Source organism: Peromyscus eremicus, chromosome 15, assembly GCF_949786415.1.
Source record: "Peromyscus eremicus chromosome 15, PerEre_H2_v1, whole genome shotgun sequence".
NCBI classification, from domain to species: Eukaryota; Metazoa; Chordata; class Mammalia; order Rodentia; family Cricetidae; genus Peromyscus; species Peromyscus eremicus.
In genome coordinates, this window is record NC_081431.1 from 28,470,436 (window position 1) to 28,484,252 (window position 13,817).

The following is a 13,817-nucleotide window of genomic DNA, read 5'->3' on the forward strand; positions in this document are numbered from 1 at the left end:
GTATACTTCACTTTAAAAATTGAGGGAAGGGTTGAGAACATAGCTCAGTGGTCTCCTAGCTTGTTGGAGGCTCTGGTTCCATCCTCAGCTCCCCAAATGCTAACAAATAACAGAAGTTTTCAAATATGTTGGGTTTGTTGTTACCGTCTTGAAAACACCCTAGTGAGCCCACGTTTTCCCCCTGGGCTTTGCACACACTCGCTATTTCTAGCTGTCAAACACTTGGGAACCGACAGCACCCGCGAGTCCTCCGCCTACCAACTGGACACATTACGCAACAATATACAGAAAAGGCGCCAGGCCTTCCACGTGACAACCCCCGCCTACCAGGCATGCCAGCCAGCCAATCGCAACGCTCCCCACCTGCGCCCGACTCCTCCCTCCTCCCCGCCCCCTCGGCCTCCGCATGAGGTGGAACCTTCCCGTTTCAGGCTGTTTTTCTCCCCCCACCAACGGGGGAGCCCAATGCGGCTGCGCGCTGCGCCCTGATTGGCCAGGCGCAGGGCAGGAGCGCGCGCGCAGGCGCCCAGCTCGGTTACTAAGGGCGGGAGCCCGGCGAGGGCGCCGGCTGCTTGCTGTGTCTCTGGAGGGCGTCGAGGCCCGACGACGCCATGCCCAACCGCAGGGCCAGCCGCAATGCCTACTATTTCTTCGTGCAGGAGAAGATTCCCGAACTGCGCCGGCGAGGCCTGCCGGTGGCCCGAGTGGCGGACGCCATCCCCTACTGCTCGGCCGACTGGGCGGTGAGGCTGCTGCGGGCAGTTGGGCAGCGGGGAGGGCGCGGAGGGGACCCGGGCTGCGGGCCTTCAGTGGAGGGAGGGAGGGGACGGGCGTGGGGGCCCTTCCCCTGCGCCGGACCAACCGACAGAACCTTCCAGAACCGGGGCGTGGAACGGACGCCTCACCGCCTCCCTCTCCTGTCTCCCTCTTCTCCCCAAGCTCCTCAGGGAGGATGAGAAGGAGAAGTACTCAGAAATGGCTCGAGAATGGAGAGCAGCCCAGGGAAAGGATTCGGGGCCTTCAGAGAAGCAGGTAAGGGGGGGGGAGCCCCCGTCCTGTTCACCCGCCTGCCCGCCCCTGGGCCCCCAGCCACGGTGGAGCACGAGAACCGTCGGGAAGCTTCCAGACCCTGCAGAAAACCCCAGGTCACATGGTGTTTAGGGCTTACGCTAAATGTCCTCCCAGAGTCCCTTTCAGTTCTTAACGGTTAGACGGCTTTTAAAGCACTTTGGCGTACTTAGAAATAGTTGAGTTTCATTTTTAAACGATTCCTAGAAGCAAGCCCGTTCCTGTGCTTTAAATAATTTGAATAACAAGACTTGGAGGACCCAGGTTAACATTTGTAGATCCTACGGACAGGAAAGTGTAGTGAAGTACTAAACAGACCTTGTTTTCCTGCTCATTTCTGTGCAGAAAGTACAAGGTAATTGATGGAGATCTTTTTCTTCTCCCTCGTGTTGTTCTCTTCTGTCTGTACATACTGAAGTTTCATTCTTCAGCTGTTGGCACTGGGTTGAAACTCAAAAGTTTGGATTATTTTTTTAATATGGTAGATTTTTGTTTTAAGTTGGTACCTTAAGTCAGGTAGATATGTGATGTTTTATGCTTGTGAACTTTGATTTTTCTTGTCATTATAATTTCTTCCAAAACATTTCTCCTCAAGGGGCTAGAAATGGCTCAGTAATTAGGAGCACTGGCTAACTCTTACAAAGGACCCAGGTTCAAGTCCCAGCACCCACATGGTGGCTCATAATCTTCTATAATTCCAGTTCCAGGCGATTCTGATGCCCTCCTCTGGCCTCCACTGGTGCTGCACACATGTAACACACATATATGCAGGCAAACACCTGTATACATAAAAAAAGAAAATAAAAATAACTGTAAAAAATTTCTCCTCAGAACTTAAGTATAGTGTGTTTGTGTGTGTTGTGACAGTTGGAGGCACATTGTGTTCTGGTTTTTACCTTTAAGTGAAAACCAAACAATATTACAGGATTGGAGGTTTAGGTTGATTTTCTTTCAAAAATAATCCTTTGACTGCTAGCCTGGCTTTTGGTTGTAAGTGCCTCGAGGAAATGAGATGATCAGTGGTGCACAAATGACTCTCCACTATAGTTTATTTACCACTGGCCTTCTTCGTCATCGTATTTACAGACTGGCTCTTGTCTGCCATGGACGTTCTTTTCATTGATGGTGAGAGAATGCAGAAGCAGTCCACGGGTCATTGGAAGTTACTTTGTAAATATATGCAGTGAAGTATCCAGCGGTAGCTCTGTTTAAAAGTATTTGATTGGCAATTCTCTTTCAGAAATTCATATCCACGCCACTGAGGAGACCAGGCATGCTTGTACCAAAACCAAGTGTTTCTCCCCCTGATATGTCAAATTTGTCTATAAAAAGTGATCAAGGTAGAGTATTCCTAAAATGTTATGCTTGAATTTGGATGGCATATTGGGCAATAAAAAAGTCTTCTTATGGTGGGGGAAGATGGCTTGGTCAATAAAGTATTTGCTGTGCAAGCATGAGGACCAGCACCCATATAAAAAGTGAGGCATGATGGTGCTGGGTGGGGGCGGACGGTAGGATGACTAGCCAGCCTAGCCTAACTGGGCAAGCCTCAAGTCCTACCTCAAACAAACATGGAATGACGCTAGAGATTGACCTTTGACCACCTCACTCAAGGACATACCTGTGCATCCCACTCCCAAAATATGTTTTATTCATTTTGATCTTATATTTCAAAATAATTGACTATAAGGATTTAAATATTATAGCACTAGTGTTATGCAGGGTGAACTAATTTGCATTTGTTGAAATAGTATTGGAAAGTTTTTTGTAACAGTCTCTCTTGGTTTCTGCCACTTCATTCATTATTAAACATAATTCTTCTTTAGGTTATAGAGGTAGGTAGGAAGAATAAGGCTTTTGACCTATTACACAGCCTGGTAAGAGAGTAGATTTTAAATTTTGAACAAGCATAAGAGAGTGAAGATTGATAGATATGCTAACCAGTTTGATTTAATCATCTCACAATTTATAAATTTATTGAATCCCCATGATAATCCATAAAGATGTACTGTTATTATCTGCCAATTAAAAATAAAAAATTTTGGCCAGGTGTGGTGGCACATGCCTTTAATCCCAGGAGACAGAGGCAGGAGGATAACTGTGAGTTGGAGGCCAGCCTGTCTACAGAGTGAGTTCCAGGACAGCCAGGGCTACACAGAGAAACTCTGTCTCAAAAAAAAAAAAAAAAAAAAAAAAAAAAAGGAATAAAGAATTTTACAATATCCTGGGGTGGGCAGGCATGAAGCAAGGATGAATTATTGCACTACTCTAGAAGGGGACATAGCTAATAAAGGCCTTTGCTGCTGCTCCTGGCTGCTTTTATTGTGTTCTGCCTTTAACACAAACTTTTCACCTAAACTTTTTTTAGTCTTCAGTAGAAGTACTACTCCCACATAGTTCTCTGGTATTACAGGTGGTCCTCTATATATTCTCAAAAGTATAAAAACAGAGAACTAAATTTTCCATAGCTAGTTTTACTTCACTTGTTCTGCTTAACTTTATTTCCCAAGCCTTTCTATTTGTATCATGTATGTCACAACTTTTATTATGTCATTGCTGAAATTCAGCACTACTCTATAGCTTCATTATGTAGAGGCAAGACTGAATAATTTTGTTGCTTTATATAAAGAATGGTTACTTCTTAAATTCTTTATAAATGTGATTGTAAAATTTTTATTTGGTATAATTGAGTTTTCTCTTTTATAATTCACTAAGAAATACAGGAACATATACCTGTACAAAAGTAGTGCTAACAGTCTTGAGTTTTGTTTTGCTTCGTTTTTCAGCTCTCCTTGGAGGCATTTTTTATTTTCTGAACATTTTTAGCCATGGTGAGCTACCTCCTCATTGTGAACAGCGCTTCCTCCCTTGTGAAATTGGCTGTGTTAAATACTCCCTCCAGGAAGGTATTATAGCAGATTTCCACAGCTTTATCCATCCAGGTAAGCAGCCAGTATTTGATACATCCTAAAAGTATATGATTTTTTAAACTGACTTCATTTATTAGTAGTCATTTTCTTAAAAGCTGACATACATACAGCTGTGTTCTTAAAATGTACGTAGACATAATACCCAAGTGTCAAACTATTAGGAACTAGGTGTTGTGGCTGGTTGATTGAAGCTTTTCTTCTTCAGTAAACACTAGAATTCAGAGGATAGAGCACCTCAAAAATTCACAGCCTATTTGTTTGCCCATGGCCTTACATTCTGGAATTTTTCTGTTTTATGCCTTGTTCTTTTCTTTCAATTTCCCATCCTTCACCTTAGTAATCTTTAGTTTGAAGCTGATACAGCTTTGTAACCTTGAGAAAACCTTTTTCTGAACCAGTTAATCATTTGTAAAGTGTCTATAGAAACTATTGAAACAGTATGGAGGTATCCCAGCTCTCTAAACATCCTTAGCCATCTCCTTCCCGCTATTCTACCCCCACTGAAAAGCAAAGTAGCCCAGGGGAGACTCAAGCCTGTGATCCCAGCACTCATTCAGGAAGAAGGCTGAGGCAAGAAGATTAGGCTACATTGATACCCTGTCTCAAAAAAAAAAAAAAAAGCAAACAAATAAAAAGCAGATAGTTATAAAAATGTCCTATCAGTTCAGTTCCCTAGAGGACAGAGAGCAGTTAAGGAAACCACCATATCCTTGAAGTCAAACAGGGAAGTGTATCAAGATAGGAAAGAACTCTAAAATTAATTTGGACATCTTCATTCTCAGAGGACAGCAAAGCTAATTATCTTATGCTTGTGGACATTGTTGCTTAGGACAAGTCATACGTTTTTTACATTTTGTGGTGTGTGTGGATTATGAAACACTGAAAAGATAAAATTTTAAGATTTTTTCCTTCATTCTGAAAAATTAGTATATGCTTGCAGTATGATGGGCTTCACCACTCCCAAAGCCCTTCATGGACCCCTTCTGCATGAATATTTTTTCTCTAGTATAATTTCCCTGCGAGCAGCAACTTGCTGTGAAAAGTGGTTTGGTAAATACATAAAAATTATTTTAGTCATCATGCCTTTGATTTAAACAACCACCAAGACAAAAGGAAATGACAGAAAAAAAGGACACTATGAAGTTTTAATCTTATATTTTAAAGTAATAAAGATTACCCACATTGAAACTTGGTTGTCCTATGAAGTATTACTGTAGCACAAGTAAGAGAACTTCCAGATTTCTGCTTCTCAATTAAACACTTTGTGTTGTAGGTGAAATTCCACGAGGATTTCGATTCCATTGCCAGGCTGCAAGTAAGTATAAAGGAACTGGGATAAGAGGGACTGAGTGTGTGCAGCCCATTAAGACTAACTCTTTTAACTTAGAAGATGTAAGCTGCAGGGAATGGCAGGTGGAATGATCTTTAAACAAACTTAGACCTACACATGCACACTCCTGCTACTGGGGGTAAACTGGGGCCTCACACATGCTAGGTAGCCACTCTGCCTGCCGCAGAGTGGACCCCCAGCCCCAAACTTTTAAAACTTGACTGACTTGTGTGTATGTATGAACTCTTTATATTCTAAGGAAGTAAGATTTTACTTTCTTATTGCTACATATCCATGGAGTTCTAAGGTCAGCTGTTGGTATAGTGGCCAGGCACTATGGAAAATCATGGGAAGTTTCAGATTCTCTAAACTTAGACCCATTTATGAGCAATGTCTATTTTAAAAAAATTTTTAGAATTTATGCTTCAAAAATGAGTTCAGAGTGGAACAGTTTTGAGTTTGGGGTGAGGAAATCAGGCTTTTAAGTATTTTGTAACCAAAAAACTTGACTCTGACTAAATTTACCTAAGATTGGAGCTAAACTCTTACAGAAAGAATTTTCAGAAGTTTCCTATTTGATTAAAGTGAAAATCATGATAGTTTTATATTAAATTGAGATTAATTCAGTATATTGCTTAAGGGACCATTTAATTCCTGCATGTACAATTTAACGTAAAAATGTGGCCAACTAGCCTATTAGAAGGATTAGAAATGTTTGTCAGGCCTACTGTATCAGGCATATGTAACTTTTATGATGCACCATGCACGTGTGCAGATCAGAGGGTAAATCTTTTAAGAACCAGAAATGGAGCCAGGTACATTAGCTTGTGCTTCTAATTCTAGAGTTTGGAAGACTTAAGGCAGGAGAATCAGCCACAGTTTGTATCATCGGCTATAGAGTTCATTGCCAGGCTATGCCACAGGGCAAGACTTTCTCAAAACTCAACAAACCAAGATTCCCCAACACAAATTTTATGAAACCTAGTTTCTGATTTAATTTTCATGTTTGCACTTGAAGAGATGGTTTTGGTTGGTTCATCATTTGAGCGAATGCATTGTCTTCCTGCTGTGTGTCACTCACTCGTTGAGTGTCACTGGCTTACCATTTCTTTGCTAGCTTGATGCTGATAAAACCTTTAAATATTTTATTGCATGTTTTTGCAGTATTTCTCATTAAAGAAATGAACACAAAGTATCCTTCCTTCCTTAAAAGCTGTCTTATCCTATCTATATCTTACTATAGGCCAGAAACATTTCTTTTGTCTCATGTTGAGGATCAAACCTAGGCAAGTCCTTGTTCAGCTAGGCAAAGGCCCTCCTGTTGAGCTGCATCCACAGCTGGGAATGACTTCTTAATTTATTATTCCAGCTAATTGAAACAGGATAGTGTTTCCCATTCAGACAAACTTAAAATGTTTGGAGCTTGCCAATTTAAGCATGTCTTAAGTTGCCAATTAAATAACCCTGGGAAATCTGCCAATTAAATAAGATAAATGATGGTTAGAGTGACAGCTGTGTTGACATAGTACCTAAAAATGCCCGTGCTGATGTAATTGCACTGATTTGGAGAAGACCAGGGTTCGTAGACTAATGTACCAAGCCAAACTGACATATTGATGTGCTCCGTTGAAGCAGTAGCCAGTGGATGTGCACATAGATTTCTCAGAGCTAGTGACATGGCTCAGTGGGTAAAAGTGATTGCCACCAAACCTGACGGCCTGAGTTCGGTCCCCAGGACCCACATGTACCTCCTCCCTAAGTAAAAAAATACCTCTCAAAGACATTGTGCTGCATGATGTTTCAGGTACTGTGAAATCAAGTGACTGCTTCATGGGTGGGCATTATCGTTTATCATGTTAGAGTAGTGAAGAATTTCAGGATTGGAAGACATTTTATTATGGAATCCGGTGGCGACTCCTTTCCCACTTAGGTTCCTACAAAAAGGTGCTTCAGCTTCTGTGTAAGCTTTGGGACTAAGAGGTCTTGACTCTCCTTCCTCGCTTGAGCCAGAAGAGCTCGACTTCTGTTCATTTCACTGGTTAATGGTTTTTCTTTAGAGAAGTTCTGCTTTAAAAGAAGCAAAGCTTTGAATCCTGATTGCAGCTTTCTATATGAAAGGTCCATTGGCTTTTCAAATGTATTAAATACAAAGACTGTAGCACTGACTTACTCCATAGAATATTAATGAACAGCAGTATACCCACCAGTCAGTCAGCTGAAAACAGCATATCGCCAGCACCACTGGCAGTCTCTCCCTCCCCCTCCCTTCCTCCCTCTCTCCCTCTCCCTCTCCCTCTCCTTCCCCCTCCCTCCCTCTTTCTCCCTCCCTCTCCCTCTCTCCTCTCCCTCCCCTTCTCCTCCCCTTCTCTTCACCTTCTCCTCTCCTCTCTTCTCTCCTCTTCCTTCCCTTCTCCTCCCCCTCCCCCTCCCCTCCCCTTCCTGGTTCTGTATCAGAGAAGGGTTCTGAATTTTGTGTTAGTCATTATCTTTTCTGAATAATTTTACTATGTATATGTTAAGTTTTTTGATTTTATACACATGTATTTATATTTTAAGTACATTATCTTTTACTCATTTTCTACTTATTTTTCTTACATTATATGTGTTTATTATAGAACTTAACTGTTAATTCTTACATTATGGCTTCTCTCAGCTTGAGTCTTGGGTTGTTCACTCTATATGAGGTCTCAAGTTTGAATACTGGGTACTGAACCCTAGGTCTTGTGCATGCCAAGCAAGTACTCTATCAGTTCTGTAATATACTGAGCTACATCTCTAGCCCTGTGTGGGGCCTTTTAATAAGCACAAGTGATGGGCTTTCATTTAGCAAGTCAGACAATTTTTTTTTTAAACTGTGAATCTTTGTGTCTTAAGAGCTCTTTGCTACCTGAAGGGGAGTCTCCTGTTTTCTTCTAAAATTTGCGAAGTTTATTTTTTTGTATCCGGTGCTTATTCCAGCTGGAATTGACTTGTGTATGCTGTGAGATGACAATTTAATTTCATTGTTTTCTCCTGAAGACAGCCAGTTGTCTTGTTATCATTCATTGAATAACCTATTTTTCCCTGATATGTAGTATCTGTTAGGTCAGATCATACTTCTACTTGGTTTCTTTATTAGTCTACTAGGATTTTGGTTTTGGTTTTTTTTTTGGGGGGGTGGGAGTGGCTTGACTATCATATTATTAATTAAGCATAATAGTTTGAAAATCTTTAGAAAGCTCCCTTGTTCTGTAATATCATAGCTATTTTTGACCCCAATTTTCATCCACAATTTGGAATCAATTTTTCATACTTTACTAAAAAAAACCTTGTTGATAGATTTGGGACCACTTGTAAATATTTAGGTTGTTTTGGAGAAAATAGATAACCTTCATAATGTTGCCTTTCCATCTGTGAAAATGGAACATCTTGTTTCTTCAGGTCTATACTTTCTTTAATAAAGTTGTTGTTAAGGATCTTAATAGCTTTTGTTCATTTTATTTTATTTTTTGAGATGGGGCTATCACCTTGGCTGGCCTAGAGTTTCTTATTTAGAACAGGCTTTCATCATATTTGGGGCAGTCCTCGTGCCTTTGCCTCCTGAGTGCCTACATCACCATGCTACCTTTTTGTTGTCTTGTAAGTACTGTTTTGAATTGTGTCTTCTGGTTGTTTACTTGGTTTGTGTTGTATGAAGGCTTGTGTGGTGATACTTTATTTGTGTTCTACTAAATAAAGCTTGCATAGAGATCAGAGGAAAAAGTCAGCCACTATATTAAACAAAGAAGTTAGGCAATGGTACCACACGCTTTTAATCCTAGCATTCAGGAGGCAGGGATTCATCCAGATCTCTGCGAATTCAAGGCCACACTGGGAACAGAGCCAGGTGTGGTGGCACATGCCTTTAATTCCCAGCACTAGTTAACCATAGACGTCTGGAGGTCTGTACAGACAGACAGGAAGTGATGGAGCTGGGCAGAAAGAAGAAGTGATGTAGCTGGGCAGAGAGAGGAAGTGAGATGGCAGGGCACAGAAAGGATATAGGCATGAGTATACAGGAAGTAGCTCTCTCTGGAGGCTGAGGAGTTGGTAAGGTGAGGTTGGCTGTGGTTTGTCCTGTTCCTCTGATCTCTTAGTTTTCACCCCAATATCTGGCTTCGGGTTTTTTATTAATAAGACTGTTTAGCAATTCGTCTTACAGACTTGGATCTCTAGTTTCCAGTTTTTTACCAACAGGTTATTTGCTATAATTTCCTCTTCCCTGACTGCCCTTATTTTTGCCGTGCACACTATCAGAGTGAACAACTTTCTTCTGTTTCCAACTTGGTTATGGATGACAGTTGAATGTTTTAATAAAGATGCTCTTTTGAAATCTCCAATATTTTATTTGTATGGTGATTTACCAATGTTAAACTATTTTTGCACTCTAGAACAAACTCAACATGGTAACCATAAGTCTCCTAATTGTTGATTTTGGCTTGCTCGTGATTGTCTTAGGGTCTGTGCATTTATGTTGCTGTTGACATTGTCTGATTTGGTTGTCAAGGTTATTTGCTATAATGAAAGATGAGGGAAAATGGGTTGGGTGATATGTTTTCATTACTTTTAAATTTGGTTTCTGGGTGTGCAGAAAGTATAAATAAGTATTTCTTTGAACAGAAGAGGCCTAGTTATTTTACAGTCTTGTGTCAGGAATCCTATTACAATTATCTTTGTTGCTCTGTTTTCATAGTTTCTTGGTTATCATGTTTATTAGATACATACCTCCCATGCATTGTGTGTGTGTGAGTTATCATATTATTCTTATCCAGAGAATGTTTATGGTTGTGTCTGGTGGAAAACTGGAGTCATGAGGCATCTAAGATTACCTTAACGCATGGTCAAGGATTGAGGTAATTTAAATTACGCTTTGAACTTTACAAGGACTAAGCCATCTCAGTTCTTTAATGAAAAGAGAGATAGACAGATTACTGCCAAATGATTATACATAGAATTTGTAGCATTAAGTGGTGGAAGTCAGAAAATAGATTTGATTAATATTTTTATATAGGGTCTCTTGTAACCCAGTCTGGCCTCAGACTCTGTGTAGAGATGCCCTTGAGTTTCTGGTCTTCCTGCCTCAACTTCCCAAGTGCTGAGACTAACAATATGTACCACTATGCTTAACGTTTTATTTATATAGTAGTAACAGAAAATATTTTAAATTTTTAATGAGTCTGCTAAGAATTCTGTCTAGTGTCTGAGCCTTTAAATCTTTCCTTCCTCAGCTTTCCGGTATTTATTCCTTTCCAAGATTCCAGACTCCTAAGTCCTCACTGCATTGTTCTCTGTAGCACTTTGAAGTAGACATTCTATTTAGTGAGCTTTCCTCTATCATTATGCAAAGCTGAACTTCTTCATCTTTTTTATAGTTTGCAATTTTATGCCAAAATTCATAATTTGATGTGAATTTTGTTCAAATGTGAACATAGTTTTTTTTTTTTCTTTTTAAATCTGTGCCTAGTAACTTCCACACCAAAGAAACTTTTGGGTACCTTTCTGTGAATTTCATTTTGGTTCCCCTTCTGTCTCTGTACCTGCTTTTTCAGAGTGTTTGAAAAGAAGGAATTTCAGAGTAACTTAGTCACAGAGGTATATTTGCTTTTTTGAGGCACTTAGTAGACTTAGAAATTGTAATCATAGGTTCTAAAAGCACTTTGCTCAAACATTTAGCTGTTTCTAGAATTGACAAGTGATCTAAAACTAGCCTTTAAAATTTCCTAACTTCCTGCTCCTGTATCAGTAAGTCTTGACTGCTGGACATGTTTGTACTGCCAGTATCTTCAAGGTCACTTATTTTGTTGTGGGAGGGTTCATCTGAATTGCTTGGTCCTTTTTATTTCCTGGAGGTGTGGAGTTCTTCATATTGTTTTTTTTAAAAAAAAGATTATTTTTAATGTGTATGGGTATCCATTGAGGCCCGAAGTAGGGGGCTGGGTCCCCTGGAACTGGAGTTACAAATGGTTATTAGGCACTGTATGGATGATATTAGAGCTGGGTCCTCTGGAAAAGCAGCCAGTGCTTCTAACTACTGAACCATCTCTCTAGCCCCATTCTCATTTTTAAAAATCAGTCATGGGCCAGCACTATGGTTTGGGGGATAATCGTACTTGCTGCTAAGCCAGAATACTTGAGTTTAATCCTGGAACCCACATGGTGAGGAATCAACTCCTGGAGGTTGTCCTCTGAACTCTACATGCACGCGCACAGAGTAATATTTCTTTTAATGAAAACGGAGGCCAGAGCAATTTACTCACTGCTTAAAGTGCTTGCTGAACAAGTATGAGGCCAGAGTTCAGATATCCAGAACCTACCTAAATGCCTAGTGCCTGTAGTTCCAGCCTCAGGCAGAGACAACAGATCCCCAGAGACTAGTCATACCAGCAAGCTCTGAGTTTGATTGAAGACCTGCCGCAATGAATAAAATGAAAGAGATCAAGGATGATTCCTGATAGCACTCAGGACTCCACGTGCACATATATACACATGCTTTTGCACCCCCCATTCAGGCAAACATGCATACACATACACACACACACACACACAAACACACACACAAATCATTGCTACCATGAAGCCCTCTAGCCTTATTTAACAAAACATTTTTGAAAGGCATCACAGGAACAATTCAAACACTGTAGACTTGGTCATTAAGAAACATGGGTTCAGTAATGACTTCATTGTTCATTAACTGTTACTTTCTGGGGAGTCTCTGTAGTCTCTTCTTAATTTATGTATGTATTTCTCACCTCCATAAGGTTCTGGGTTTAAGTATGTAAAGTACCGAACGAGAACCAGGCTTGGTACAAGCGCATATTGTAAATTACACACTGCTCTCCTTTTTATTCCTGTTCCCAAACTGATAATACTTGCCTTGCTCAGTGGTTGAACTTCTACCTCTTTATTTCCCTCAGGTGATTCTAGTCACAAGATTCCTATTTCAAACTTTGAATTCGGGCATGACCAAGCAACTGTGTTACAAAACCTTTATAAATTTATCCATCCAAACCCAGGGAACTGGCCACCTATTTACTGCAAGGTAATATCTAGTAAGAAGTTTTTTAAATAGCCAATTAGACACCAGAAGAATTGAAAAGAATTTCAGTTTTGTGTTAGTTATGTGTTTTTAAAACATGTTCATTCTGAATTGATTTCTGTGCAAGTAGTATGACCTTTACGTTACTAATTTTGGAGGCAACAAAAGCTGAACAATAGTATTTTCTTCAAATTCCTCCTGAAATACCTGCAGTATCTTTTTAGCCCAATGCATGGATGTTCATTCACTTAACCCTCTTTTTTTTTTTTTGATGTTTTGAAAAGACTTTTTGCTTTATCTAAATTCTCCAGAATAGTAGTGAAGAATGGGTCCTAAACTTGTTGCATATTATAAATACTACCATGACCAGATCACATGCTCTGAACATTGACTTCATCATTGGTCTACCCCAAATCTCACTTGCTTTTCATAAACTATTAATATATATTATATCTCCATCCAGTTAGTCATAGCAGTAATGTTTTTTAATGTGTGTTATTTTTAGATAATTTTCAATTAGTGTGTGTCTTTCCTACACACACCCAAATTTGAAAGGACAATGTTAATTAAAATAATTCAAAAAAGAAGAAAATGCAAGTAATGATTTTTCCCTCTGCAGTCTGATGATAGAGCCAGAGTCAACTGGTGTTTGAAGCGTATGGAGCGGGCATCAGGTGAGCAGAATCTAGGTCACGCAGAAAGTGTAGTCTCTGCTTTCATTTTGACATGTGTGTTCTGTGTGCCCAAATTCACTAATTATATTTTTCTATTTACTAATGGAAGAAATCAGGCAAGATCTAGAACTTCTTACTGTAGAGGACCTTGTAGTGGGAATCTACCAGCAAAAATTCCTCAAGGAGCCCTCTAAGACCTGGGTTAGAAGTCTCCTAGATGTGGCCATGTGGGACTATTCTAGCAACACAAGGTATTGATAATGATTTTGTAATTCACTAATGTTGGTTTCTTTCTGAACTATATTCTGAGAAAATAGACTTGGACTAGGTTTTAGGTTTGTGACTTTTGAATTGTTTTGTTTTGCCTTTTGTGAATCACTTTTCAGTTAAACCTTGTAAACTTGTAAAAATGGTTTTTACATGTATGAGTGTTTACCTTTATATACACCACATGAGTTCCTGGTGATCTGGAGACCAGATGAGGGTGTCAGATCCTCTGTTGCTGGGAACCAAACCCAGGGCCTCTTCAGGTGCTCTTTACCACTAAGCTAGCTCTCTGGCCTGGGGAAACTTATTTTTAGATATTGTTTTTAATATTGTGTTTTTTAGCATACAATAATTGATGGAAAGATACATTACTCCTTTATACTAAGAACAACAGCAAAAAACTTGTCAAATAAACTGATAATTATTTACCAATTAGAATTTGTCTACTGATGAAAGAATGCTTTTTAATTTATTTAGACTTTATTTTTAATTTT

The 13,817-nt window shown here is 39.8% G+C and overlaps 1 protein-coding gene across 1 annotated transcript in view; it reads left to right on the top strand.

Moving 5' to 3' along the window:
- The first annotated feature begins 449 nt into the window (after positions 1 to 449).
- Mael (maelstrom spermatogenic transposon silencer) overlaps positions 450 to 13,817 on the top strand; it is a 29,408-nt gene continuing 16,040 nt past the window's right edge. The window contains exons 1-8 of the mRNA XM_059280262.1: positions 450 to 743; positions 940 to 1,032; positions 2,309 to 2,408; positions 3,855 to 4,010; positions 5,272 to 5,313; positions 12,261 to 12,385; positions 13,002 to 13,056; positions 13,166 to 13,307. Of these exons, the coding sequence (XP_059136245.1) occupies positions 612 to 743; positions 940 to 1,032; positions 2,309 to 2,408; positions 3,855 to 4,010; positions 5,272 to 5,313; positions 12,261 to 12,385; positions 13,002 to 13,056; positions 13,166 to 13,307 (845 nt within the window). The 5' untranslated portion in view covers positions 450 to 611. The remainder of the gene's footprint in view (positions 744 to 939; positions 1,033 to 2,308; positions 2,409 to 3,854; positions 4,011 to 5,271; positions 5,314 to 12,260; positions 12,386 to 13,001; positions 13,057 to 13,165; positions 13,308 to 13,817) is intronic.